The sequence below is a fragment of the Lytechinus pictus genome, chromosome 4 (assembly GCF_037042905.1).
Source record: "Lytechinus pictus isolate F3 Inbred chromosome 4, Lp3.0, whole genome shotgun sequence".
NCBI classification, from domain to species: Eukaryota; Metazoa; Echinodermata; class Echinoidea; order Temnopleuroida; family Toxopneustidae; genus Lytechinus; species Lytechinus pictus.
Genome location: NC_087248.1, coordinates 17798308 through 17826177, shown reverse-complemented (window position 1 = coordinate 17826177; position 27870 = coordinate 17798308). Strand labels below are relative to the sequence as shown.

Here is a 27870-nt window from a genome sequence, read left to right as displayed (position 1 = left end):
ACTCTCTCATTTTTTAATTGCAAAAGAACTTCCACCAAATTGATTTGATATTAATAAAGAATGTTAACAAGTTGATACACAGATAGCTGACATGGCAAAATGTGCACTATTATAGAATTTGTTTTTGCACAATTTTGTTAGATCCAATTGCAAAATGTGTAGCAATCCTTCAGCCAAACCTCAGAATGCCTTCACCTTGGAGAGGACCAGATTCAATTGGTGATTTCAAGTTCAGTGTTGACCTTTTGGTGTTGGTGGTAGGCCATTTTTTACACGATTATAACACCAAAAATAACATGATGGTCCCGAAAAGTCACTCACTAGTTGTTGAGATGTCAATCATGTGATCTGGATAAGTTTTACAAAATCTGAATTAGTCTTGGAGCTAGGGGAAGCAATCCAAATTTCAACACTAACACCAACACCAAGGCCAACACCGTACTTGAAATCACCCAATGTATAAAGTAATCCTTATCATGCATGGTATTTATTTTGATTTTTAATATTTTCTTTGCAGGATGATAAAATGGGTGTTACCTGCGATGGTGTGAAGGCATGGTTGAAATCTTGTCATATCTCTGTACTGGGAGAATGGGTAGAAGCCTGTGTTGAATGGATACAACAAGAACACCAGGTAATTTTACTCGATCTTCAAAGGAGTATAAACAGACCTGCCAACCAGTACGTTTTAGCCGTATTTAGTACGTTTTTGCAACCAAAATACGGCAGTACGTTTTTTCTTTGAAAAATACTTTTTTTGTAAAAAAATTTCATAAGACGTGCACAAATATGGTTATTAGATCAATGTAATTTCAGGTAACTTGTTTTTTTTTTCAATCATTTTGTTCAAACCAGGGTGAAGATATACACATGTTTTAATGGTTTTTTTTTCATCTGCAAGAGCAGTGCGCATTTTAGCTTGCATGCAGCTTGAGCGCCGCGATGAGCGAGTGCGCCAAGCATTTTATTATGAAATACACTTTTTTGGGGAAAAATACAGTTTTTTTTATCACAGAATACAGTTTTTCATTCCCAGAGGTTGGCAGGTCTGCATAAAACCCTTGGAACAATTTAGCCTTCATGGATTGAAAACAGGAAAAATAAGATCAGTAAATTGGACAATTTTGACAAATCATATATAATAAGAAAATTATGAGCATTGGATGTCAAAATAACTAGATTTAGATCCTCCCATCAGTAATGCGAACAAGTACATGGTCATTCTGTTAAAACCTGGAGCCCGTTTTTCAACACCTGGACAATTTAGTCATATATTTACCCACCAATCACAGAAGTAGTTCCAATCTTAAAACCTGTTTCATGAAAGGCTTCCTAACTAGAATCCCTTGATATCGTTGCTATTGGTAGAAAGAGCAGACAAGACGTAGCCTTAAGTAGTAAAAAATAGCATAATTTTCAGAAAGCAGATTGATAAAACTGCAATTATTGTGATGAATGAAAATAAATCTAATCAAAATAATAGAGGCAAAATATGCATCATACATACTTAAACAATGTAGACTGGAGCATTTATTTGCTGAGAAAATGAAATTATGAATAATTTATTTCATGACTAAATTAAAAGATCACATTTGGATATTGAGATGGGTAGCCTACCCCCGGGATATCAAATTTCAATAGTTTACGGAAGTAAACCATAAAGGTTTTCTTTGTAAAATGATGATAATTATACAGTATCTTATGATTCCAAACATCATCAAATATAGTGTAACATAAATTGATTAAATCTTTTGATACAGGAACATGCAATTTGACAAATTCTACATGTATGCATAAATTATGGATAACATTTATTAAAATGTTGATAAGGGTCTGAAAACTACAAATACGAGTCCAGTTATGGATGGCCTGACGTTGTAGAATCTTTATCGATTCAATTATTTTACTATTTCAAAATGAATGGTTTTGTGGCATTTTACCAAGTTTTCATAGTTTCTGTACATTACAATTATTATTGAATGATCTTTTCCACTTGTTTTGCAATGTAATTTCAGCTTCTATGATAGATCATTACGTAAGATTATAATTTCAAATTTCGAGGCACTTTTGCATGTCATACTCTATCCACTTGATGCCCCCATGTCATTATTAAAAAGAAAAAAGTTGTGACAGGAGTGGAGCCGTCATAAAAATTTAGTCAGGTTGTTGTCACTGATCTTGAAACGGTTAGCGGACAAGTAGCTCACTATCTCTGATTTAGTCAAGAAGTTGGACTTCTGACGGTGTTGAGAAACGAACCCAGGGGTTTAATCCTTGTATCTATTATGTACAAAATGACTTAAAGTAAGCAAAGGATCCAGTGTTATTTTCTGATTTCCAGTGAATCTGTTTTACATCCATCTGCAATTTCAGAATACTTCTAAAACAACACATGATCTTGGTTTTGCAAGGAATTGGGGAACTTAAAATCATTTTTACATAAAGTTTCTTGAAACGCTCTGTCATTGTACATGTGTCTTCTCATTCATATTGCCAGACTTTTTTTTGTATAGGGTACAGTATTTTCTGGGAGTCAGCTGTGTAAGATGGTGTATGAGCAATGGTTAGATTCAGACTTAAGTGAGATTGCCACCCCATGCCTGCCAGCTGGGATCAAACAAGCCAAGAAAACACAACTCAAAGGAAACTATGCCCTACAGGTGAGAAACATGTCACAACTCAATAACTTTGGGCCGTTTTCATACTGGAGGCGAAGTGGAGTTGACACGCTTGTACTGAGGACCGACATTACACCCCATTTCAAACTGGCAAGCTCCCCAGCGGTGTATCTGTAGTCGTTTCTGTGGTTTCCAAGCATGTGACGCGGAATCCCTTCATGCGGAAATGAATGAAGTTACGCGTGAGAAAGGTGATACCGCACTTTACGCGTGAGAAAGGTGATACCGCACTTCCGGTGCGGACTAACTCCAGTTGTGTTGTAACCCTCTTCTTGAAGTGGGTTGAGTACTCCGCTTTAACCCTAAATAGACTGGGCTATTTTGATGCCTATGAAGACTGGGGGGGGGGGGGGGTGTGGAGCCGTGATATGTGCAAACGCCGGGATATGTGCAAACAACGGTATATGTGCAAAATTTCGCCGGGATTTGTGCAAACAACGGAATTTGTGCAAACGCCACGCCGGGAAATGTGCAAATCTGTCAAAATTTATCAACGGCATCTGTTCAAACGTGATGACGGGATATGTGCAAATGAACAATTTTCACGGGAAAAGTGCAAACCTCCGGGATATGTGCAAATTACTGTTTTTATCCATATTAAGGATATTTCTCATGAAATGTTTCATAACATTACTGTTAAAATGAGAAACATGCCTGCATAAGGGAGAAGCTACAGTTAGTGTCATCGGCAATGAAACGCTTTTCAGAGAGGCAGTGGGGGGGGGGGGGGGGACCACGTTCAGTGGACATTTGCTCTGGTGACAATTGCTCCGATGGAAATTCTAAACATTAAGCGAAACATAAAAGCTAACCTCCAAAACTAAATACACCCTAATCGTAATCATGACAATATTCTGAACCAAAAACTCTATCACAATCCTAACACTAATCCTATGCCTTCTGAGATATTAATTGTCGCAATTTTCGCAGGAGTATATGTCGTGTCACCTTAAAGGGACATTTAGTACTGTTTCGAACACTGCATGGGGCAATTATTAAAGGGGGTGGGAGAGGCAAGCATGATTTCCACTGATACACACATTGAACTTGATCTGTTGATTTCATTTCCAGATTTCATCAGAAGTTGTCGAATTTCTTTAAAATTTAATAATAAACCCAAAATGTCTTGATTACTATGCCATTTGATATCATTTTTTTATGAATCTATGAACATTCAAACAAGACATTGTTTCCTATCTCTTTTAACACACCCAAAGTGACGCCAGCTTGTGTAATATCAGCCACATGTGTAAAAACACTGTACCCACTAACGTATATAAAAATATTTCCCACACAATCATGTCATACTAGAGCACTTTACCAACAAGAGGCATTAATTTTGAACTATATACCCACAAATGCAATGCACTTTACTCTCTAAATGAAATATTTTTAGGTTGCAATTCATACACCTCGATTTTACAACGAATGTTCCATATGATATGAATGCAGGGGCTGCGATCCGGGGGGGGGGGGGCAGGGGGTTCACAGTGCCCCCACTTTTTGAAGCACTAAACAGTTTTCCCTTTTAACCCAAGAACTTTGCCCCTTTCATCTTAGAAGGACCTGTTTTATGTGTTAAAGTGTGCCCCTTTACCTTTTTATAAATATAAGTGCCCATTCTCGTATCAGATAAGTTTCCATTCCTTAAAACCGCTCTTTTCATGCCCTGTCATTGCCCGTTTTCCTCATTTCGCGTTCTTATCCCTTCTAAAAGTGCATATTTAAATAATAAAAATCCTTTTAAAATGTTCCTCTCGCCCCTTTAACCCTATCTAGGCCGGGGGGTCTCGGAGGCCCCATCCCCCGGCCATATGAATTCCAAAAATACCCCGACCTAGATAGGGTTAAGTTGCCCCTTTTCAGAGTAAAATTTTTCTTCTGTAGTGTGTACATTTTCACCTTTGATCAAGTGCCCCATATGAATATTCTGATAAATGCCCCTTCTCTTCTGGTTTGTTCAAATGTCCAATTTGTTAATATATAGTATATGTATTTGCAATTAGCGTCCTTTCTTTTATGCAGGGGCATCTGATCAGAGGGAGAGGGGGGGGGCACTTGCCCCCTTAAGAAATGGATCTCGTTCCATGGACCCCAAAAGTTTTCAATACGAAGAATAATAAAAAAAGAAAAGGAAAGAAAAGTGGTGAAATATGATAGTGTTCTCTATGTCAAAATCTATCACAAATGTTTTTTTTTTCATTAAAAGTTTCAAAATTTTGCTCGCTCGCTCGCAGCTTTAAAGAAATTTTGCCCCACACGCCATGTTTGCCCCACTCAATCATTTTGCTCATTACCCTACTAGGGTATATTATGCTATTTTGTTTTTAAAAAAGTTTTTTGTTTCAAGTGCCCTTTTCAAAACAGGAAGTGCCCTTTTTCGCTGTGCCCTCCCCTCCCCTATCAATTTTGCTCTGCCGACCCATGCTGGTAGTCTCCTTTTCCAGACCCAATGCGACCTTACCCTACAAGATGAAGGTTATTAGTTTACTTTTTAATACTAAGTCTTGGCCATTTATTCTTCCAAACAACAGGATTAACGCTATACCTGGACTAGCTAAGCGTAGTCTTTACTCAAAACCCGGTGGTTAAAAAGAGAAATAAACTTTACAATTTAAACCTCACCATCTTCTAAACCATTGCCATGTCATCAAGCATATGGATATAGAGTTATTATTTTCTCCAGACCCAGTCATTTGAAGAAAAAAAATCAAGAATCTTCGAAACTTCAATCCCGTCATCTTCAATACTAAGAACCTGTAATGTAGCACATGGGTATACAGCGTAACTATACAGTGGGTGTACAGTGTAGTTTTTTAAATAAATGGATATGGAGTAAAGGCTATGCTATAGGTACCCGTGCTTTGTTATACTTATAGACTATTAGTTTGGAAGATGATGGGGTCTTACTATTTAAGTTTTTTTTTAATCACCAGGTTTGGAGTAAAGACTACACTCTATATCCATTTTTTCCCACATATATGAGACGGTGGGGTCGTCAAATTGAAGATCTTATAATTTTTTTAATAACAGCGTCTGGAGTAAAGACTGTGCTCTTATATCCATGCTTTCTTACAGGGTCTTATTTTTGAAGATTATAACATAATTTTTTAAACGGGTCTGGAGTAAAGACTACGATATATACCCTTGCTTTATAACGGAGTCTTAGTCTTGGGTCTTAATTCTGATGGTTTTTAATCAAAGGTCTGGAGAAAAGACAATGCTTTATATCCATCTTTTTCACAGGAATGAGACTGTGGGGTCTTGAAAATTTGTTTAAATAAACGGGTCTGGAGAATTGAGAATACGTTATATACACGTTCTTTATAACAGAGTCTTAGTAGTGGAAGATGGCGGGGCTTAAATAGTTTTGAATTTGTTTAATCACCCGGTCTGGAGCAAAAACTACACTTTAAACCCAGTAACCACCGATTAGATAGCTCAGTTGGTAGAGCGGAAGACTGTAGATGATTGATGATTAACCTTATGTCGCTGGTTCGAATCCGGCTCGGTGGATGTGGTTTTTTTGGCGCAAATATTCACTACTGAATGACACGCGCCGTATAAGCTAAAACAACAACAACAACAACTTATTCGATAGGAATTAGACGGTGAGGTATTAAATTTGATTTTTTTTAATTGATACAACAAGGTCTAGGGTAAAGACTACATTCAATATTCATTTCTACAAGGTCTTAATTTGGTAGACGGTGAGGTGTTGCAGTTTTTTAACATTATTTTTGAATGGCTATGCTCCTTATGTATGCTTTAGTACAGGATCTTAGTTCAGAAGGATCTTCAAATGATTAAATGACCGGGTCTGGAGCATTAAAAGACTACACCCTACATCCATGTTATTCCAAACGATAGTGGGTCTTCAATTTAAGGTTGGTGTCCCCCCCCCCTTGCCGCCTCTCTGAAAAGCGTTTCATTGCCGATGTCATTGTAGCTTCTCCCTTAGGCATGTTTCTCATTTTTAACAGTAATTTTATGACTGAAACATTTCATGAGAAATAGCCTTTATATGGATAAATGCAGTGATTTGCACATATCCCGGAGGTTTGCACTTTTCCCGTGAAAATTGTTCATTTGCACATATCCCGTCGTCACGTTTGCACAGATGCCGTTGATAAATTTTGACAGATTTGCACATTTCCCGGCTTGGCGTTTGCACAAATTCCGTTGTTTGTACAAATCCCGGCGAAATTTTGCACATATACCGTTGTTTGCACATATCCCGGCGTTTGCACATATCACGGCTCCACAGGGGGGCTGATTCAGCCCCCCCCCCTATGATCTGGTCCGTCGACCGCGCGATCGCGACGAGAATTGGCACGTGCGTTACAAATGGCATAATCCCCAAGACTGTAGGATCAAATTTTCCGAAAAATCTCATAATTCATTAATTATGCTAATTTATGCGTAAAATCAAAGATTTGCTCTTATTAACTAAATAAGGCCTCTAAACTGCTAATTTTTTTATTCAGAGACTCTTTGTAGGATTCTGATCAAATGTATATTAAAAAAAATTAAATATCACAATTCTTTTCTTATGTATTTTATTGTTTTTAAAATTTCTTATGTATTTCTTTGTTTTTCGACTTTTTGTTTTATATTGTTTTTTTAATTGAAATTGTCTGGGACTTTATTCTGACCATAAACAAGATGAAATTAATTGAGTTTGATTAGTATAATTGAAAATAATGATACATTTATGAATTTTGGCTAAAAACACAGTTTGCATTGGATTTGTACACAAATTCGCGTTTTTGAGCAATTTCAGGTCGACATGCACTTACGAAATGTTGCGTAATTTCGGAACCACGTACCCGGGCATCGCAAATTTGGTCTCAAAAGTTGCGCAAGATTTGAAAGAAAAAAGTCATGGAACAGCGCGGCGCCAGCTTTTCGACGTTACAGATATATCGCGAAAAATGTCGAGGGGGGGCTGAATCAGCCCCCACCAGTCTTTTTAGGGTTAAATCTGGATCGAAATAATTCTAGAATTTTCATGCTGCCTTCCAGAGTGGAGTAACTTCTTCTGGACTCTGGAGTAACTCCATTTTGGCTGTCATTATGAAAGTGGTTAGTGACATCAAACAAATGAGCTCACTTATGCTTTTAAGGATAGGGGGTGTTCCACAAAGATGTAAGTGTGACCAAAATGAATCATATTGAAGGCACCTCCACATCAGATATGGTCCCGGGGGGTGTTTCACAAAGATTAAGTCGCACTTGTGGAAGAGCCGTGGTGTAGTGTTTCTGACTCTCGCCTTGTAAACAGAGGGTCGTGTGTTCGAATCCCACCGCGGTCTAGCGTCCTTTGGCAAGGCGTTAATCCACACTTTGCCACTCTGGACCCAGGTGCTAAATGGGTACCCGGTAGGATGCGAAAGATATTGTACGTTTGATTTTGCCAGCGCCATAATGTGGCTGCGACGAATGCAAGGAATGCTCCCCAGGGAGTGGAAATTGTGCACTTTTCGTGCTTGATTGAAATGAATCCAATGACCGGGGTAATAATATGCTGTAACGCGCTTTGGGCCATTCTGGGAAAAGCGCTTTACAAAAAATTGGCTATATTATTATTATTATTACTTAAATTCAGACGTGTACATGATATGCAACTCACAATCTTATTGATTGATACGCAGTAGTGCGTGTCCTCATAACACGATCTGACCAATGCAGTCATGCCTTTCATACGGCACGCAACTAGGTATATAAGTGCGATTGTAAGTCATACTTAAATCTTTGTGAAACACCCCCCAGATAGAAGAAAACTTCATAGAAAAGTGGAAATGAAAGTGTTTGGCTTAATTAAGCATCCTATTCAAAAGAGACTAGTTATTCATGCGATATTACTCCAATGACTGCATGTCGAACTGCTTCAGTATGTCAGTTTTTAAGGCTATTTTACGATTTTGCGGTATCAAAAGAGACTTATTGTTAAATCCAGTTATTAAAGCATCTCTGATAAGCAAAAGCATTCCCTGAACAGTTATTATTATGCACTTGTTCTACGATTGATTTGATATGATTTGGGGCACTTGCTTCCAGGACTGTATTTGATGTGCTTGCACCTGTACAGTGTAGCGTACTTTTGTTATCAGTTGTGTGGTAAAATACAAATCACATTGTCAGATCACACTCAAAGGACCTGCTTTATCTATTAATCTACGAGAATGAATTACACATTCATACTTCAGCATGAATTTGGTCCGACTTTACTCTGTGTAGCATTGCTAGAGATGCTATTTTTCTTCCAGATTTTTTTCAGACAAAAGTAGAAGTTCATGATTATTCAAAGTTTTGCCTTAGAAAAATCTTTTTTCATACAAAATGGCACATGAATTATTCAAAACTGTTTCATGTTTTAATGTTTGTATAGCTGCATACGTACATGTTTGTTTTAGTAGATTTTTTGATTATTTTTATTTGTAATGATTTAACTCTGTATACATTTTTTTGTTCTCTATCTTTAAAAAAAATTTGAAGATGAATGTTTTATAATAAATTTCCAATCATGCATATGCTCTAATCATGTTGCTTCAGTGCATGCAAGCATGTTTTTTTTTTTTTACTTTTTCAATGTTCATTCTCATGTAATACTCTCACTAATGTAAACATTGTATTTATTTTGAATGAATGTGTTTTAGGTGAATTGTATTCAAGATATTTCCAGCCCAGCATATGCTCAACTCACCAAGCTGCAGGGTCGAGTAAATGAGAATGCCTTGATCACAGCAGCACCACCTACTCAGGGAAAGGTATGTGTACAGTGATAGGGAAATGTGGGAGGGGGAGGAGGTGTTTGAGGAGGATTCCTGAATAAAAAGAGAAAAATCTAACAAGCATAACACTGAAAATTTCATCAAAATCGGATGTAAAATAAGAAAGTTATGACATTTTAAAGTTTTGCTTAATTTCAGAAAAAGGTTATGTTCACACACTGGACAGTATGCAAATTAAGGGACTGATGACATCACTATTTCTTTTTTACTTTATTAAATGAAATATTCCAGTTTTCTTCCCCATGTCCTGTGAAACAAAGTTTTATTTCTCCCTGAACATGTGGTATTACCATTGTTTTAACATTTTATGGTTCAGTCAAGTTGGTCCTTATTGTTAAATCTGTAAAAATTGAAAAGTTGTATAATTCAAACGATAAAAAAAAAGAAATAGTGAGTGACATCATCGAACCTCTCATTTGCATATCACTGAGTTGTGTATATAACTGTTTTGTGAAAAATAAGCAAAACTTTAAATTGTAACTTTCTTATTTTACATCTGATTGTGATGACATTTTCAACATTATGCTTATTGTTTTATGTTTTATGTTTTATGTTATTGTTCATTGTTTTCTCTATTGATTAAAATCAACAATTTTTCTGGGGTGGACTTGACCTTTAAAAAAAATGTTAAAGCTGCCCAGAGTCTTGATAGTGTGATTCTAGACTTGATTCCTTATATTTAATTATTAAAAATTTGTACAAACACATTCTTAATCTTATTTCATTTGAACATCATAGTTGTCTTAAGTGCCAATATCATCTAAAATTTATTACCCTTTTGAACCTAGAGTAAGTGCGTTTTTGTGTGTGTGTATTTCTGAAATCATTGTTGAATTCTTGCATTCCATTCCATGTGTAGATAGTTAACAAAGTCAATGATCTGTCCTTCTCATTTTCTTGTTCAGTTTGAGCCGCCAGCCAGCCGATTGTTGATGCTGTCTTTGACTGATGGACAAGAGACTATCCAGGCCATGGAATACAGGCCAGTGCCATGCTTGACCTCTAACATCAATCCAGGGGCAAAGGTCAGTATGTCAAAGTTGATTCAGGGTCATCCTTTGGAATAATGATTCAGCAATTTTCAACGTGAATTTTGAAAAATATGACATGTATAATTTATGTTAAAAATACATTTTTCTTACTTCAATACTGAGATTATTACAGTTTTTCATAAACTAGTAAAAAGAGACAAATCTTTTTAGGAAGGAACCACAAAAGAAATTTACGTATGTTACCTACATGCATGTACCAATTCTCACGTTTTAGGCATGAGACTGCCGCCTTTGAAACTTGTGCTCATCCCCCGAAATCTCTTTCTCACGGCTGTATCACAGTCTATCCCCATATACATTATACACAAGGCCTATCATCTCACACATAGCTTGACCCCGTCTTGCAAAGAGTTACGATTTATCTAATCAATCTCAACTGTATGGAAATCCATCAACACCATCATTTTTTCTTCAGGAAATTTGCACAATGTCCTTTATAAACAAAGAGAAGGACACTGAATTCTCAAAGAAATGATGAATGTATGAATATACATCACATCTAAAAAAATATTTTGAACAAATTTGCATTTTATATTTTATATGTTGACGTAGCTGGCCATCTAGAGCTGTGGTTGATCGGATCAATCGCAACACTTTGTAAGACGGGGCCCATGTCTTTGAACTTGGCACCTCTGATTTTATGGAATTGCATAACCTACTTTGTTCTAAGATGTATGATGCATAACATGACAGTGCACATACCTCAGATTCTCTCTCTTTGATTCACTCTTGTTCTTTTTCTTTTATTTCCTCCATTCTCATTTACATTTATGTTTTTCATTATATTTTGATATAATATTAAAATATGGGCCTATGATATTTTGTATTCAATTTGAAAGTCTGCAAGTAACTCATTTTAATGACATCGCAGCTCTGGACAGTCAGGGGAAGTGTCCAGTACTGAAATGGCTGAAACACTGGTGATCGGTAGTTTGCTTATAAAGAAGCAATTGACATTGGCGGAAACAAGATCTTTCTCTATTTTGTTTTGTGGTAAATGTCCATGGTCACTGTTCTCAATTGCTGTAGAAAATGCGTAATAAACATCTTTCTTTTTGACTGAGTGGAATTTGTCCAGTGCCCTTGTAAAATTTGATCCCCTCCAGGATGTAGCTTAGAATTTCCAGTGGGGGATGCAAAACTGTACTATTAGTAATTCAAGATTTTTTTTTTCTAATTCATTTACTTTTATATTTGTAGTTGTTATATGTATTTATGTATATCCAAAGGAACTGTTGCTGCGCTAGCGCCCAGAGCGTCTCTGGACGGTGTGTGCGCGCGCTCGATAAGACACCACTATTATTATTATCATTCTGTCTTTCTTTTAACTATACCCATAATAGATCATATTGTCAGGTGATATGCAGTGTAGACTTGGTGTAATCCTAGTGACACCTACCCATGTCAAGGTTCTTGGTGGTGAGGTAGAGGCACTCAAAGAGGCCAACACTCAAGAGAAGATACTAGCAAGAGCGATGTAAGTAACCAATGGTCCAACAGCCAATCAGTCCAGGGGTCCGTCTTACAAAGATTTGCGATTGATCCGATCAATCTCAACTATGGAAAGCCAGCAAAGTCAACGTATAAAATGCATGTTTGTTCAAAAGATTTTCTAGACATGAATTCATTGATTTCTTGACAATTTGGTGTGTTCTCCTTTGTTTACAAAGGACGTTTTGCAAATTTCCTGTAGAAAAAATTATGGCACTGATGGATTTCCATAGAATTACTATTGATTGGATCAATTGTAACTCTTTGTAAGAAGGGGCCCAGTTGAGCGTATAATCAAATTTGTCATCTGAAAACTTTCCTTGATTTTGATTGGCTGAGAAGTACTATTATAAACTGTCTGACTTTGCTGGATGAAATGTCCCAACAAGTCATTTCATGGTATGTGCCCCTGGACCCCTGTGAAATAAAAGCATAAATTGCCAATTCGTCTCCTGCCAACTCGTCCACTACCACATGGTCTACTTTCATTTAGTCTAATGCCATTCCGTCCATCAACATTTCGTCTAACAACCATTTGGTCCAATCATCACTTCGTCTAATCACCATTTCGTCTCATAACCAGTTGGTCTAATATCCATTTCATTTTCATTCATTTTGAACAATTTAACACTTAGTCCAATTAGACCAAATGGTATATGGACTAAATGGCTATTGGACCAACTGGTTATTAGATGGAATGGCATTAGATAAATGAGAGTAGACCATGTGGTGAGTGGACGAACTGATGGTAGACCAAATGATAGTAGACGAGTTGGCAATTAGACGAATTGGCATTAGACGAATTGGAAATAAACCAAATAAAATTTTCTATATGGTAACTTTGCCATCCATTGATAACTTCTGAAGAATCTTTAATTTTTTATTGGCTGCACCATTGCCAATGTAGTTACAATTGGATGGTAAAGTTTATTACCACAATAGTAACTTTTATGCAACAGGATCAAGGATTTATAAAGTGCCAGTATCTAGTTGCTTAATCAAATGCATTGACGAGACCGAATATGTAAGTTCATGATTATAACTTTAAAAAAAATATATACATGTACCGCAAAGCCCGGTGTATAAACCACACTTTTTCCCGCGGAAAAAATATCAGAACTTCAGAAGTCGGGGGTGCGGTTAATACATCGATACAGATATATTAGGTACACAAAATTACACACACGGGTAAGGAAAATCGCTGCCAAAGGGACAATGCCTTGCTATATTCCCTAGGATCTGAAGTATTAATCATTGTAACATTCGGCTTTAACCCTAAAAGGACTAAAAAGCCAAAATTTGGCACGCACATTCTTTACCACATAAACTACAAGCTAGTATTAAAAAATTCTGAAAATAATTATTTCTTAATTATTATGAATAAAATATGCAAATTTATTCATGAAAACATTTGCATATTTTACACCCTATTTCACTTCAAATTTTCTTCTTTTCTTGCAGACGTCATCTTTGTAATCTAATTTAAAGGTTTCCGCCAAGAAAAATTGTGAAAGCCAATTTTTTCCTTATGTATTTCTTTGTTTTTAGAATTTCTTATGTATTTCTTTGTTTTTTCATATTTTGTTTTTCATTGTCTTTTTCAATGGAAATTATTTCAGACCATTTAACAACTAAATTAAACCCTAAATTAATTAAGCAGACCAACTAGAACGAAAAATAATCACCCTTTTATGAATTTTATCTCCCATAGACTTTGTACACAAAGTATAAAAATGAGCCATTTTCGGCATGACATTGCCTCGTAAAAGGTCACGTGACGTCGCGATGGTATACCCGTATGTCGTGAATTTGGTCTCAAAAGTTGCGTGAGACTTCAAAGAAAAAAGTCATAAAATTTTGCAGTGCTATCTTTTTGCGTTTCGGAAATATCACGCAAAGTGTCGAGGGGGGCATCAAGGCCCCCCAGTCCTTTTAGGGTTAAGTGTCGGGTGTTTGCATTTGCTTGTGGAACTAAGTTAAGGTAATCAGCCTCGTATAACGCTAAAATAAATCTCAGAATTGTTTCATATCTTATGAAGATAGTATGGGCAACATCAGGAGAATCATCTGTCCGTCTGTTTTTTTTTTTTTTTGAGGCGGCTGTAAGTTGGGGTGTGGTTTATACACGAGGGCGGTTAATACACCGCAATTTATGTTATATATTGATGGTTTGTAAACAATCTGTCTTCGGTCAAATAGTTCTTAAAGTGGAATAAAGGGCATTATTTCATTAAGATTGTAGGCACTGGCAAGTCTCGTTTTCTGAAAGTTACCATAGAAACAGTGTGAGACCAGTGCTTCCCAGCAAAACTAAACCAAGGATTTCACCAAACTTTTCGGAGCAAAAAAATCGGTCAGTGCTGACAACTATCATGAAACAATCCGTGGCTACAAGAGAGCAGATCTTACCACAGAAAAACATCCACTCAGTGATCAACATTCAGCACATAAGACTAGAAGTTTTTTATTAAAAATCTTAGTTTATAATGATACTTGAAACCTGGAGCCCATTCCATAAATAGTTGCAACTATGGTAATTTTGCTATTATGGCAACTACCATGGTAACAGGAATAAAAAATCAATCAATTTTTCCATGGCAGTTACAATAATGGCAAAATTAATGTAGGAACTTGTTATTAAATGGGAACCAGAACACGGTGTTACCATGGACTTTCAGGGGAGCGTTTCATGAAAGGACTTGTCAGACGTTTTATCCAACAAGTCCCATTTTATCCGACAGTTACCATAGGAACAGTGCCTCCCAGCCAATCAACATAAGGGATAGATGTCAGATCTGACAACTTGTCGGTTGAAAATGTTGATGAAACGATCCCCTGATAGTCGTTTCATCTCTATTTTATCTTGTCTCTCTTTCGTGAACAGCGGAGTGACTGCCCCTGACAGACCGACTGATAGCATCAACCAGGAAGCAACCGGCAACGCTACCACTGCTACGACCACAACAGGACAGGCCACCTTCTCCGCAGCTGCTGCTGTACCACATCAACCAACCCCCAGTGATAACCAGCAACAGGCACATCATCAACGCAATGCACTTCCGAGGTGAGATTTCTGTGGCAAATTGCCGGAAATCACCCATGAAGAATGAACATCAGTTCCTAGCCATGCTAATTTATATATTTTCACCATATTCTGAAAATAACAGTTAAATAAATCATTATATTGAATTTGGATTAACAATCTCAATAAAGATTTGTCATGTTCTACTCTTGACCGTCACTTTCATATGATAGGATCACTGCCAGTTGCCACCTAAAGTGATATTCATTAATTAATTTGTATTTGACTACAGCAAGGTTATGATGATAGATCGTTCAATGACGTCTACACATGTATTGGCATTAGTACCCATTGGTGACTGAGCTTGCATTTATCCAGCTGGAGTCTATGGAGAACGTGTGTTATAGCAAAATGAATGAATGAGTCTCCTACGGGTCAATACTGTAATGTATAAGTATGAGCGCATGGCAATGTTCATGAATATACATGTACTTTCAGTTGGCACAGCAAGGCTCCAGTAAAGCAGGAGCCACGAACCAACGCTTCCACTCAACAGAGATGGAACCAGGGGCACGACGGGTCAGTCACTGACAGGAAACCGACCATTCATCAAGGATCAAATCAAAGTCACTCCATGACAAACCAAGACATCGACCCTGCCGGTCAACAGGGTTGCAGTCACGGTCACCCAAGGTCAGTGCAAGATTCCAGACAAGCTGGTCATCACCGAAGCCATCAAGGTCAGTCGCGGTCGAACCAAGACATCAAGACTGCAGGGTTCCAAGATGCTTTCCTTGAGGATGATTTTGATGAGGGATTGGATGAACTCATGCTAGAGGAACTGGAGAATTTGGAGAAGAAGGAAGCACAGAAGGTATGTTTGTGTACTTCAGTCTATTCAACAAATCTATACAACAAGATATTTCACATTAACGTACTTGCTTATCTCGCACTTATTACTTCCCAGTGCTCTTCAGAGGTGTGAGAATTTGTTAGATGACTTAGCCAAAGTATATCATGTTCTTGTTGTATACTGGGTGCAATGCATCAGATTTGTCATGTAATGGTTGACCATTCAGCTCTTGAAAATTAGGAGATTGAAATTAAGGTAGGAGAATCAGGTTCAGACGGTTTGAAAACGATTCTTAACCCTAACTAGGCCGGGCTTTTTTGGCTGTTCTGTGGCCGGGGTGGGGGGGGGGGGGTTGATTCAACCCCCCCTGAGATCTCGGCCGCCGATCGCGCTAGCGCCGTAAAAATTTGCACGCTGGTAGTGTGCGATGTAATTTACAAGGCTGTATGGTAAAATTTTCCAAATTAATGAGATTTTATTTTATATGAATTAATTATGCTAATTTATGCATAAATCATACTTTTTGCTCTAATTCACTAAATAAAGCTCCTAGAATGCTAATTTTTTGTAAAAATATTCTTTGTAGCATTCTCAACAATCGCAATTGAAAAAAACTTCGGTTTGGAAATCAAATTCTTATGTACTTTATTGTTTTATGAATTTCTTATGTACTTCTTTGTTTTTCAAGCTTTTGTTTTTCTTTGTTTTTTTCACCAGATTTATTGCACAACCTTTTTGAAGCATAATTATGCTAAGATCAATTGATTTCAGCTGTTTAAAGTAAAAATAATCATATCTTTATGAATAAGATGAGAAAACTCAATTTGCATTGATTTTGTACACAAAATCACGTTTTGGAACAATTTTGGGTCTGACATGCACTTACAAAATGTTGCGTAATTTCGGAACCGCGTACCCGGGTGCCGTAAATTTGGTTTCAAAAGATGCGCGAGACTTAAAAGTATAAACTCTGAGTGGCGCGGTCAAAAATTTTCGCGCAGCGGAATGATCGCAGAAAATGTTGAGGGGGGGGGGTTGATTCAACCCCCCCCGGCCATTTTAGGGTTAACGGATGGACTGCTAATTTCTGTTATTCCCATAGTCTTTTAACAGGCACCACCCGATTTCAGGAGTTTATGGGTTGATCCATGTATCAGAGGTTTGTTTGTATCCACTTGGTCTAATAGCAGATGGTCTAGTTCTCTGATCACCCAACAACATGGCTGAACCCTGCCTATAGGAGGATCTACATTACAATAATGATCTAAAGTTTAAGTGCTCATAACTTCCTTATTTATTCAATTTTTCTCAAACTTTTTCTGTTTTCGCACAAGCTATCTTATTCAAAAGGTTTCATTTTCCTTTTAAATAGAGACTAAGCAGTGATAGACCAAGTGGGTTAAATATGAAATAATTTTATCCTAACTGGAAATGAGACAAAATGGTAATTTGGCGTACCGGGTAGTGGTAATTAGCAAAATGGTTATTAGATAAACTGGTTGTAGATGAACAAAGAGTAGACCATGTGGGATGAGACATTAAATTGGAAAGCAGAATAACGTGGGTACTAACTAAGGGGCATCTTGCTGTATCAGACACTGACCGTCTTATTTTATTATTTGTAGATTAAGACGGAACCTAAGATTGCTCATCACGATTGGGAAGTGGAGGATATTGATGAAGATGAACTCTTAGCCATGGAATGGGAGAGCAGTAATAAACCAGTCCCGAACAGACAAAGACAGAACAATCCTACTGAAGATCCTTCCCATAGACGTACTACTGCCATCGGAGCAACTGACTTTGGTCAAACTAATAGACAATCAAGCTCAGTAAAACCTGTATCAAATGTTGGCAAAGTATTTCAGGACAGTGATAGGACTAGTAAACCCCTTGGCAAGTCCCAGCTTGCTACAGCACCAAAAACATCTCCTATATTTGCATCGAATGTTGTACCCCTCTTTAAGCGGGAGGTAAAGCCACCTGATCCTGCAAGGGACAACGCTTCAAGAATGGTGCAAGGGCCTCAAAGGACAGTATCACCTGAAGTCCAAGCCATGAACTTGCCAAGAACACAACATACAAAGCATGTTGGTGAGCATGCATTTGATAGAGGTGCAAAGCAGTCTGTGAATCCTAAGATGGCCGTTGCTACACGGATCATCAAAACAGAATCGGTCTCCCAGCATGGCCTGGGTGATGCTACCCGAAGGACTCTAGGGAAGACCAGTGTTGATCCACTGCCAGGAGGTCCAGAGGGAAGTGACTTTGTTTCAGCTCAAAGTCTTGTGAAGTCTGAAGAGGCGGAGAATGCACCCAAGAGAATGAGAATGTACTCTGGTGAGCTACAAAGTACATTCAAGCCAGGGCTGTTTCATAAAACATGTTATACTAACAAATACTGTATGCAATAACCTTCTTAAAGCTTCAGAAACCCTTCAGTTTGATTGGCTGATAGCAAAAATTTGTCATCAATATTGTTCATTTGTTATCATGACAAGTCTTTGTGAAACAGGACCAAGAACACATTGCTTGCAGGAATCGCTAACCTTTGTGTTCCGGGACACAGGTAAAAAATGATATAATGTGAACAGACAAAGAAAAATCAGACAAACAGAACACTGAAAATTTGGTCAAAATCGGACAAGGAATAACAAAGCTATGGCATTTTAAAGATTTCATTATTCTGGTGAAAAAGTTCTAGGCATGTCTTCATGAATATTCAATGAGCAAACTGATAATGTCCTATCCACACTTGTTTTTTTGTATTTTATTACATGAAAGTAGAGGTTTATTATTTTTTTTCTACCAAGAACTAAAAAGAAAAATTGACAACTGATTTAGTGCATTAGATATTTGTTGCTGCAGCTTATTTCATTATAAGGGAGACATATATCATTCACGCATGTATAAAATAATGAAATAATTATGATTTAATGCAATAACGTACTAAGTGGGGATGTGACATCATCAGCACACCTAATGAATATATCCTGACGACGTGGATATAAGTGTTTTCACAAAATATAGCTAGAAACTTTAAAATTCCATAACTTAGTCTATTTTAATCAGATTTTGATGAAATTTTCTGCTATTTGCTCTGAATTTTGCTCTATTTATTTACATAGTATAATAATATTTTCAGCATGGAGTACCCCTTTAAAAAAGAAATTCACCACGAAAAAAGGTTTGTTGTAAAAATACCAGAAAAAATGAAAAAAATATCGGTGAAGGTTTGAGGAAAATCCATTGAAGATTAAGAAAGTTATTAGAATTTTAAGTTTTGGATTTGTGACGTCATAAACGAGCAGCTGCCTCATATGTTATGTAATATAAAATTCATGAATTTCATTTTTATAATGGTTACTGATGACTTATTTTTATTTTCTTTTCATGATCAGGTGTGAAATGATTTATATATTAATATACAAAAGATACAGTAAAATCCATTTTTAGATTTCTGAGAAAATGACATTTCACTGATTTTTTTACCATTCGCTATGTAGGAATGCTGTTCGCATATGACGTCACAAATCAAATAATTGAAATTCTTATAATTTTTTTATTCTTTGATGGATTTATCTCATACCTTTGGCAATATTTTTTATTATTTTTTCTGCTATTTTTACAATAAACTTTTTGTCAGGGTGAACTTCCCCTGTAAAACATTGGTTTATGCTTTTCAAGATTACATTTTACTAGACTTATACATGTAGATGGTGTAAATGTATAACTGTTATAAATCAGTGCCTGTGGACATGCTCAGCATATTGTATGGAAAACATATATTATAATCATTACATTTCTTTATCCAGGTCCTCAGTGTGCCCGTCCTTTTGTCTATCTCATCAAGATGGCCGACCAGCTGGAGAGGAAAGAAGCCTGTCGATTTGATGTCAAGGTACACGTACATTGTCACTAAAATTCTGATTTTATCTAAAAATAACTTTATCATAGTATCATTAGTAGGGTTGACAACCATTAGCTTTGTAGTGATAATTGGAAAGACGCCTGACACCTTGTCATTTGCCAGGGGGTTCAAGGCAATGTGTACAATCGCCGCTGCACGCGCCTTTCACAGCGTAAGCTGGGTGCCTGAACTGCTGCGCTAGAAGCCACAGACGGTGCGATCTCCGGGCGGCTTGCGGACGTCGGGGAGATCCCGTCGGCTGCCAGTGGCGTGGAAAGCGGGCGAATCACAGACGTTGAGGAGTCACTGGCGGTAGCATTTTCATATCATGTTCTTTGTCAGTGCGGAAAGTGGCGATCGCCACATATGGAACAAAAATCTAAAATCATCTTTGAATATGTTAATTTGCCATTTGCATTTTGCAATTGCAGAAAGACGGACTGTCAATGGGAGCCAAAATGTGCTTGAAGACAACAGCTCTGTTATAAGTGAAGAATGGGGAAAACATGGGGCCAGCCACACAAAAATTTGAATATTCTATGAAAATGCCCAGAAACTCTTGGTAATTAATCTATATTTTTTAATAAACATTTGTTTACAGGGTTTCATAATGACTCTTGTATCAAGCCTGTCTCATAACCCAACCTGGAGTCTAGCTGCTAAGATCAACGATGGCACCATGTCCTTGGATATAGATATCTCGGACAAGGTAAATGCTGATGATATTTTATTTTTTTATACTGAATATTCACAATGTCATTTTGTGATATTAATAGTAAGACAAAACACTGAAAGCACCTGTCACAATTTCTTTTTATGCTAGGGTAATGCCCAGGTTCATTAAAAATTCAAATAAAACATTCTTTATCTCTTATTCTCTTTCGTTTTCAAGGTTTTGTCTGACATGATTGGTTTTACTGTCCCTGAAATGATGGTAAGTTAACTGAAATCTCATTATTTCCAATGCCAATTAGATTAGTTTACATTAAAATTTTTTACAATGTTTTATAATACTTTTTTCTGTTATAGTCCCATCACTACTGACTTCCTACAAACTGTTACCATGTACATGTAGTCCTGTTTCCTTATAATCTGTATGATATTGGTTTTTTTTTATATAATATATAATTGAAATAATTATAGCAGCCAAAGTCTGAATTGCAGTTTTATTTCTAAAATGTAAGATACAAAGTGTATGTACAATATATCTATTCCAAAAAGTATTTGTAAGAATAGAAACATGATTGGTGAAAAATTTTGCTTGGTAAAATCAAATGAAAATAGGTTATAAAGGTAACAATAAAATTCGCTTAGAGATTTATAACCATTATATAATTCTGTGATACATTTTTAAAATGGAAATCACTCAACTTATGAAATTGGTGTGATCAGTTTCTGTTTCATTAAATAATTCTTGATCCTATTTTGATGTTTTTTTTTTTGTTTCTAAAGGAGATGAAAGCCAGAATGAAGAAGTGCGGAAAGGAACAGGTCATTGAAATAAAGGAAACTATTAAACAGGTGAGCACACATTGAACAGTGTATTTATATTTCTTGGAAAAAGACCCAGCATCCGCTTGGAATACCATGCATATTTTGACTGTTGCTCGCCAATTATGCATCGTACATTTTCTACCCAGATCATTTCATCATCTTCTCTTTCCTCTTTTACTTTTTGTCTTACCTGCATAGCAGAGTGAGACTATAGGCGCTGCATTTCCGCCGGTGGCATTGTCAACATTGAAATCTTAATCTAAGGTCACATGACCACGGTCAAAGGTCAATTAGGGTCAATAAACTTTGGCCATGTTGGGGGTATTTGTTAATTTCCAGCATAGCTGAAAGTTTATGGATCTAGTTCATGAAACTTGGACATAAGAGTAATCAAGTATTACTGAACATCCTGTGTGAGTTTCAGGTCACAAGACCATGGTCAAAGGTCATTTTGGGTCAATGAACTTAGACCATGTTGGGGGAATTAAAATGAAATCTTAACCAAGGTTAAGTTTTTTAATTTTCGTAACTTTGAAAGTATATAGATCTAGTTCATGAAACTTGGACATGCAAGTAATCAAGTATCAGTGAACATCCTGTGTGATTATCAGGTCACATGACTGAGGTCAAAGAACTTTGGCTGTGTTGGGGGTATTTGTTGAATTGCCATCATAACTTTGAAAGTTCATAGATCTAGTTCATGAAATGCGGACATACAGGTATTCAAGTATCACTGATTGTCTAGCACAAGTCTTCGGTCACATGATCAAGGTCAAATGTCGTTTAGGGTTAATGAACATAGTATTTTATTATTTGTGAATAATTGTTCGAGATTATCAAAGTCGGCACTGCTGCTATATTGAATCGCGTAATGCACGCGAGACTGCCAGAGGCATTCCACCTGTATATTGTTACCACATCCGGTATTTATCTTTAAGTAGTTGTGATGGTTGAATTACACCTTAACATATTCATTGCTGTATAACTTATCTATAGTTGAAAGAAAAACAACGAATGAAATTATGAATTAATTCCTTAAAGTTGAATTAAGAAGACGATTCCAAATATTGAGATATTTACATTAATAGCAACCTTACAACCCCCCAAACACTAAGAGGTGATTCGACCCCCCATTTTCTTTTGTCAAAATAGTGAATTTGAACGATTTATCCCTACCCATTTTCCCTGAGTTCGCTCCTGCAATGCCTACCGAGACGGGTGTTCTTTGAGTGTGACGTCACCGGGGGGTATTCGGTCTCGGTGTAGTAAACAAGGCAGTGCCGCTTTGTGTACTATGCACGTACGCCTTCATATGGAATAACTGCAGTTGAAGTTGTATCTGCGAGCCATAGAACTTGCAAAGAGGAAATGATTAAAATATTTGTGGCCGTACTATTATTCCAAATATGTAAATTCCCTCAGAATGATACCATAGACCCTAAAGGAATAATTTCAAGGTGAATAATATGAAATTTGATCGAGATCTTCTCACCAGTCGATAACGTAGCAGACGTGTTATTATGACATATTTATCCGCGTGTGACGCGGCTCTTGCAAAAAAACACAGTTGGTTGCGGAATTGCTTTGTGCCGACCGGCCGCCCGCTCCGGCGCAGCTAGCTGTCGAGCTACCGTACCGCATACCTTTCTTGTTGTCTTCAACCATAGATATGTATACTAATTACTATAATATCCCTCTGTCTTCAACTCACTTGCGAATTGCGTTTGTATGTGTGACGGTGACCCCTAGCGTAATTAAATATAGAAAACAACTCAGAAGGCCGAGAAAGAATAATACGTTTGGTTCAAGATTGTTCTGTGGAATGAGCTATGAGTGGAAATGATCCAGAGGATATAAAAGTGGAGTCAAAGACAAAAGAAAAGAAGAAAAAACGCCAGGGGATCGCTGCACGGCCACGAACTAAGTCGACGTACCAGACCATAACAGTACACTCAATGCCTGGGTGTTGTGTCTAGTATTATGCGTTCAGCGCGCGCTGAGCGAGAGCTGAGCTAGCCGCCGGAATTACTTTCCAGCTATTCACTTGATTGAACATCGTGATAAAATAAATGAGAAATAGTGAAAATATCATTCAATAACTCACTGTTTGCTATCTTACATCATGATTGAAGAGTTCATGATGGTTATTCATACTGTTTTTTATACAGGAAAAGTAAAGATTTGTACATATCAGTCCTATTTGTTTGATTTGAGTTGCTTTGAAAAAAAATTGTAAAATATCTTTCTCTCTCTGCATAGCATTTCTGTATGACATTCAGGCACCTCTTATACTAAATTCCCCCCGGTGACGTCACACTCCGAGTGGCTTTTCTGTACACTCGTCTCTCGGGCTCTGACAGGTGGCTAATTTCATAGACTTTCAAAGCAAAATATCGAGAAGGCAGAGGATTTTTGTGACATGCTATCTGTTTGAACAACTTATATATACTATATATTGTGTGTAGAACCTATATTTATGGAAACTCACCCCCTTCTTAATTCAACTTTAAAGTCCCTAGTACAAGTTATTAGTTATTCCCACACCATATCACAATAATGGTATAGGCTTGTATTTGGTTACTCTGTAAAAGGGTGTTATGAGCTTCCCCGATCAGCAAAAGGGAATAGGTCGACTTCCAAATAAAAAAATATTTAAGTTTATTTCAGAACAAATATCTTTCCATCACAATCCCTCTGAGGCTGATCGGGGTTTCTTATAGGGGGAATTTACCCCAGGTGGTAAAAGGGTGATTTTGATGGAAGCAGAATATCAAAAGAAACTCATTGATGAAGATTTGGTGAAAATTCATCCAAAATTAATTGATTTATGGATTTTTAAAAATTTTGGATTTGTGATGTCATTGTTTAAATCAAAATGAGATCATGTTTGATAAGGGGATCATTTGAATATGACATTTTTGTCTAACATGTTGTTCCAAAATTGTTTTATGTTATTCCTTCGTATTGTCTCATCTCTTAGGGTATTGGCCGATGCCAGCAAACGCTGATAGATCTATCTTGTATCATGACAATTGAGGTGAGGCCAGAATGTCCTAGGCCCTTGCTGATTGCCGTAAGACAACCTACCATGGATGATTGCAATGCCCTCCGTCGGTGCCTTGAGGAAAGCTCGTGACGTCTCCTATAGCCCCTGATAGATATTTACTGCATTATGACAATTGAGGTGAGGCCAGATCCAGCCAATTCATATCTGTGTTCCCAAGTCACTAGGATCATCACAAGACAGAAAAATACTACAAGAATAAACACATATGTCTCAACCTCCAAAGGTTCCAATGGCGAGCCACACCCATGGAACATTTCCAAGAGGTCTCCAACATGTACCACATAAAAAAGGGAAAAAAGGGAAAATTATAGTTCCTAACCCTTGACTTTCTTGACCATAATTGGATAATGGCCAACAAAAAGTCCATATAGAAAAATATGTTAGACATATTTCCAAAATTTCCATCATGAAGTCTTTGAAACAATCGGACTGCATTTGCAGTGGTGTTAACCGCAAAACTTCCACTATGCATTTGCTCTTTTGGCCTAATTACAAAATAGACATCACATTTATTTTGTTTTCAAGTTTATTTTTACCCCATTGTTTAGAAATTGAGTTTCATTATCAGACACCAATTCATCAACACATTCTTTGCAAATGAAAATGAATATGTCACTTTGAAAACGGGTGTAGCAGACCTGCCAACCTCTGGGAATGAAAAACTGTATTCTGTGATAAAAAACTGTATTTTTCCCCCAAAAAATGTATTTCATAATAAAGTACTTGGTACACTCGCTCATCACGACGCTCAAGCTGCATGCAAGCTAAAATGCGCACTGCTCTTGCAGATGAAAAAAAAAAACATTGAAACATATGTATATCTCACACTGGTTTTAACAAAATGATTAAAAAAAACAAGTTACCTGAGATGACATTGATCAAATAACCATATTTGTGTACGCTTTATGAAATAGAGACATATAGAGATGATTTCTCTCAATAAATTACGATTAAAAAAACCCCCATATTTTCAAAGAAAAAACGTACTGCCGAATTTCGGTTGCAAAAACATACTAAATACGCCTAAACGTACTGGTTGGCAGGTCTGGTGTATATGTCATGAACAATCTCTTTCAAGACCTGCAAGCAGTCCAACATTCTCATTCTCAAAATATGGCATGCTGCATTTAGCACAAAATGTTTCATCAATAATAATAATAGTGTATATTTGAAGAGTGCGCACACCGTCAGTAGACGCTCATGGCGCTAGCCGAGCAACAGTTCTCTTTTACAATGGAAAAATGAGATTTTATAGAAATTTATATAAATACTACACAATGCCTGCTTCATGATCAGCATCTGAAGAATCTTGTTCATTTTGCACATAATCAGCTTCCGAGCTTTGGTGGATTCTGATATCCATTTCATGAACATGGTTCCACGATCACCAAGATCTACTCACAATCCATTTATGTGTGAGAATTGTCTTGTCTTCAACGAGTTCAGAGAGAGATTTCTGAATCACATCTTCATGAGCTATGATTTCGGAAACCACCTCTTCCTGGGTAAAATTATCTCGTTTCTGCTGGAAAACCACCATGATTACTCCAAACAATTTTATACAGCTTCTTGAAAATCCATTCTCCTTTTGATCATGTTTTTTTTCCCCAGTGCATCCATATCAACCACATATCTATTAGCTACACAGAGGATGTGCTTGCGCCCATGTTACTTTGAGATGAAAAATTGTTGGGAAATTGATCGAATGTGTTGATGGTTTGAGTGTTACTCCCAGGCCTATTAACAGCTATCTCAGCGCGCGACAATGGCGACGGTCCCAGACCAGTAAAAATTGCTGTTGGACCAGTAACTTTTCAGAAATAGCCAGATTTACTGGTCCGACATGACTAGTAAAAAAATATATCAAATTGATACAAATGATATTTTCTCCTCTTTTGTCTCCTCTTTTGTTAATTACAAAAATGGCTCTGGCATCTTAAGAAATGACTTACTAAAATTGAGAAATGGCTCTCATGAATTATGTTGTGTGTGTGTACTGGTTTTTGTCTCGCCTGCATAGCAGAGCGAGACTATAAGCTTTTTTGACGGCGGCGGCGTCGTCAACATTGAAATCTTAACCAAGGTTAAGTTTTTGAAATGTTGTCATAACTTCAAAAGTATATGGACCTAGTTCTTAAAACGTAGACATAAGGGTAATAGTGTATCACTGAATATCCTGCCTGAGTTTCACATCACATGATTAAGGTCAAAGGTCACTTAGGGTCAATAAACTTTGGCCATGTTGGGGTTATTTTAGGAATTGTCATCATAACTTTAAAAGTTTATGGATCTAGTTCATGAAACTTTGACATAAGAGCAACCATGTATTCGTGAATATCATGGGTGAGTTTCACATCGCATGAACAAGGTCAAAGGTCACTTAGGGTCAATGAACTTTGGCCATATTGGGGGTATTTGAGGAATTGTCATCATAACGTTGAAATTTTATGGATCTAGTTCATAAAACTTGGACATAAGAGCAATCGAGTATCTTGAACATCTTGTGCTAGATTCAGGTCACATGATCAAGGTCATTTAGGGTCAGTAAACTTTGGTAATGTTGGGGGTATTTGTGGAATTGTCATCATAACTTTAAAAGTCTATGGATTTAGTTCATGAAACTTGGACATAAGAGCAGCAATGTATCCCTGAATACCCTGTGTGTGTTTCAGGAACATGGCCAAGATCAAAGGTCAATTAAAGGTCAATGAACTCTGGCAGTGTTGGGAGTATGTGTTGCATTGGCATCATAACTTAGGAAGTTTATGGCAATTGCTCATGAAACATCGACATAAGGGTAATCAAGTATGAATGATTGTTTTGCACATGTCTTAGGTCACATGATCATGGTCAAAGGTCATTTTTGGTCAATGGACATAATATTTTATTATCATATTAGTGTTTTCTTCTGTGAATAATTATTCATTAGCTGTTTTTCAAAGGAAGCACTGCTGCTATATCGAATTGTGTAATGCAGGCGAGACTGCCAGAGGCGTTCCACTTGTTTTTCTTCTTGAGGGGGGAGGGTGTAGCGGCGGATTTGGGGAAATCGTTCTAAATGGCCGATATCGTTTTTAATTGGAACCATGTCCGCCGGGCTTGATGTGGCTTGATGTTTGCAGATTGGTTCTATTGACTATACGTGTAATATTGATTTGGACAGACAACCTCGGCATATAACAGTAGATCTAACGTTAGGCCTAATACTAGTAATAGCACTTGCCCTCTGCAACCACCTCGCATTGGATAACAAAATCAATTTCCATGTTTACAATCAAAAATTTAAAAAACAAATGTTTAAAAACTAACGTTAGAGGAGACCCTACTCCAAAAAAGAGACGTGGTACAGTACGGTACTGTGTCAACTGTCCAGGCAGTCCAGTGCTGCACGTGCGCAAAAAAGGTACTGGTATATCGCATCGTGTACCGAGGGTAACGTCCGTAACGTACGAGGCTAAAATAACTTTTATCTACATGTAGATCTACCTAGACCAACATTTTTTATTTTA

General features: G+C 37.1%; 1 protein-coding gene across 2 annotated transcripts in view; it reads left to right on the top strand.

The window, feature by feature from the left end:
* The window catches only part of LOC129258912 (uncharacterized), a 31149-nt gene extending 3512 nt beyond the window's left edge, over positions 1–27637 (top strand). Inside the window, exons 2-14 of one of the 2 annotated variants that reach the window (XM_054897150.2) lie at positions 518–634; positions 2514–2660; positions 9338–9448; positions 10378–10497; positions 11868–12001; positions 14900–15079; positions 15536–15911; positions 17516–18230; positions 19706–19791; positions 20402–20509; positions 20693–20734; positions 21253–21321; positions 24275–27637. In XM_054897150.2, coding sequence (XP_054753125.2) covers positions 527–634; positions 2514–2660; positions 9338–9448; positions 10378–10497; positions 11868–12001; positions 14900–15079; positions 15536–15911; positions 17516–18230; positions 19706–19791; positions 20402–20509; positions 20693–20734; positions 21253–21321; positions 24275–24430 — 2352 coding nt within the window. In that variant the 5' untranslated portion in view covers positions 518–526 and the 3' untranslated portion in view covers positions 24431–27637. Of the gene's footprint in view, positions 1–517; positions 635–2497; positions 2661–9337; positions 9449–10377; positions 10498–11867; positions 12002–14899; positions 15080–15535; positions 15912–17515; positions 18231–19705; positions 19792–20401; positions 20510–20692; positions 20735–21252; positions 21322–24274 lie in introns of both variants that reach the window. The other variant, XM_064098528.1, reaches the window with a different exon arrangement.
* Positions 27638–27870: the final 233 nt, after the last annotated feature.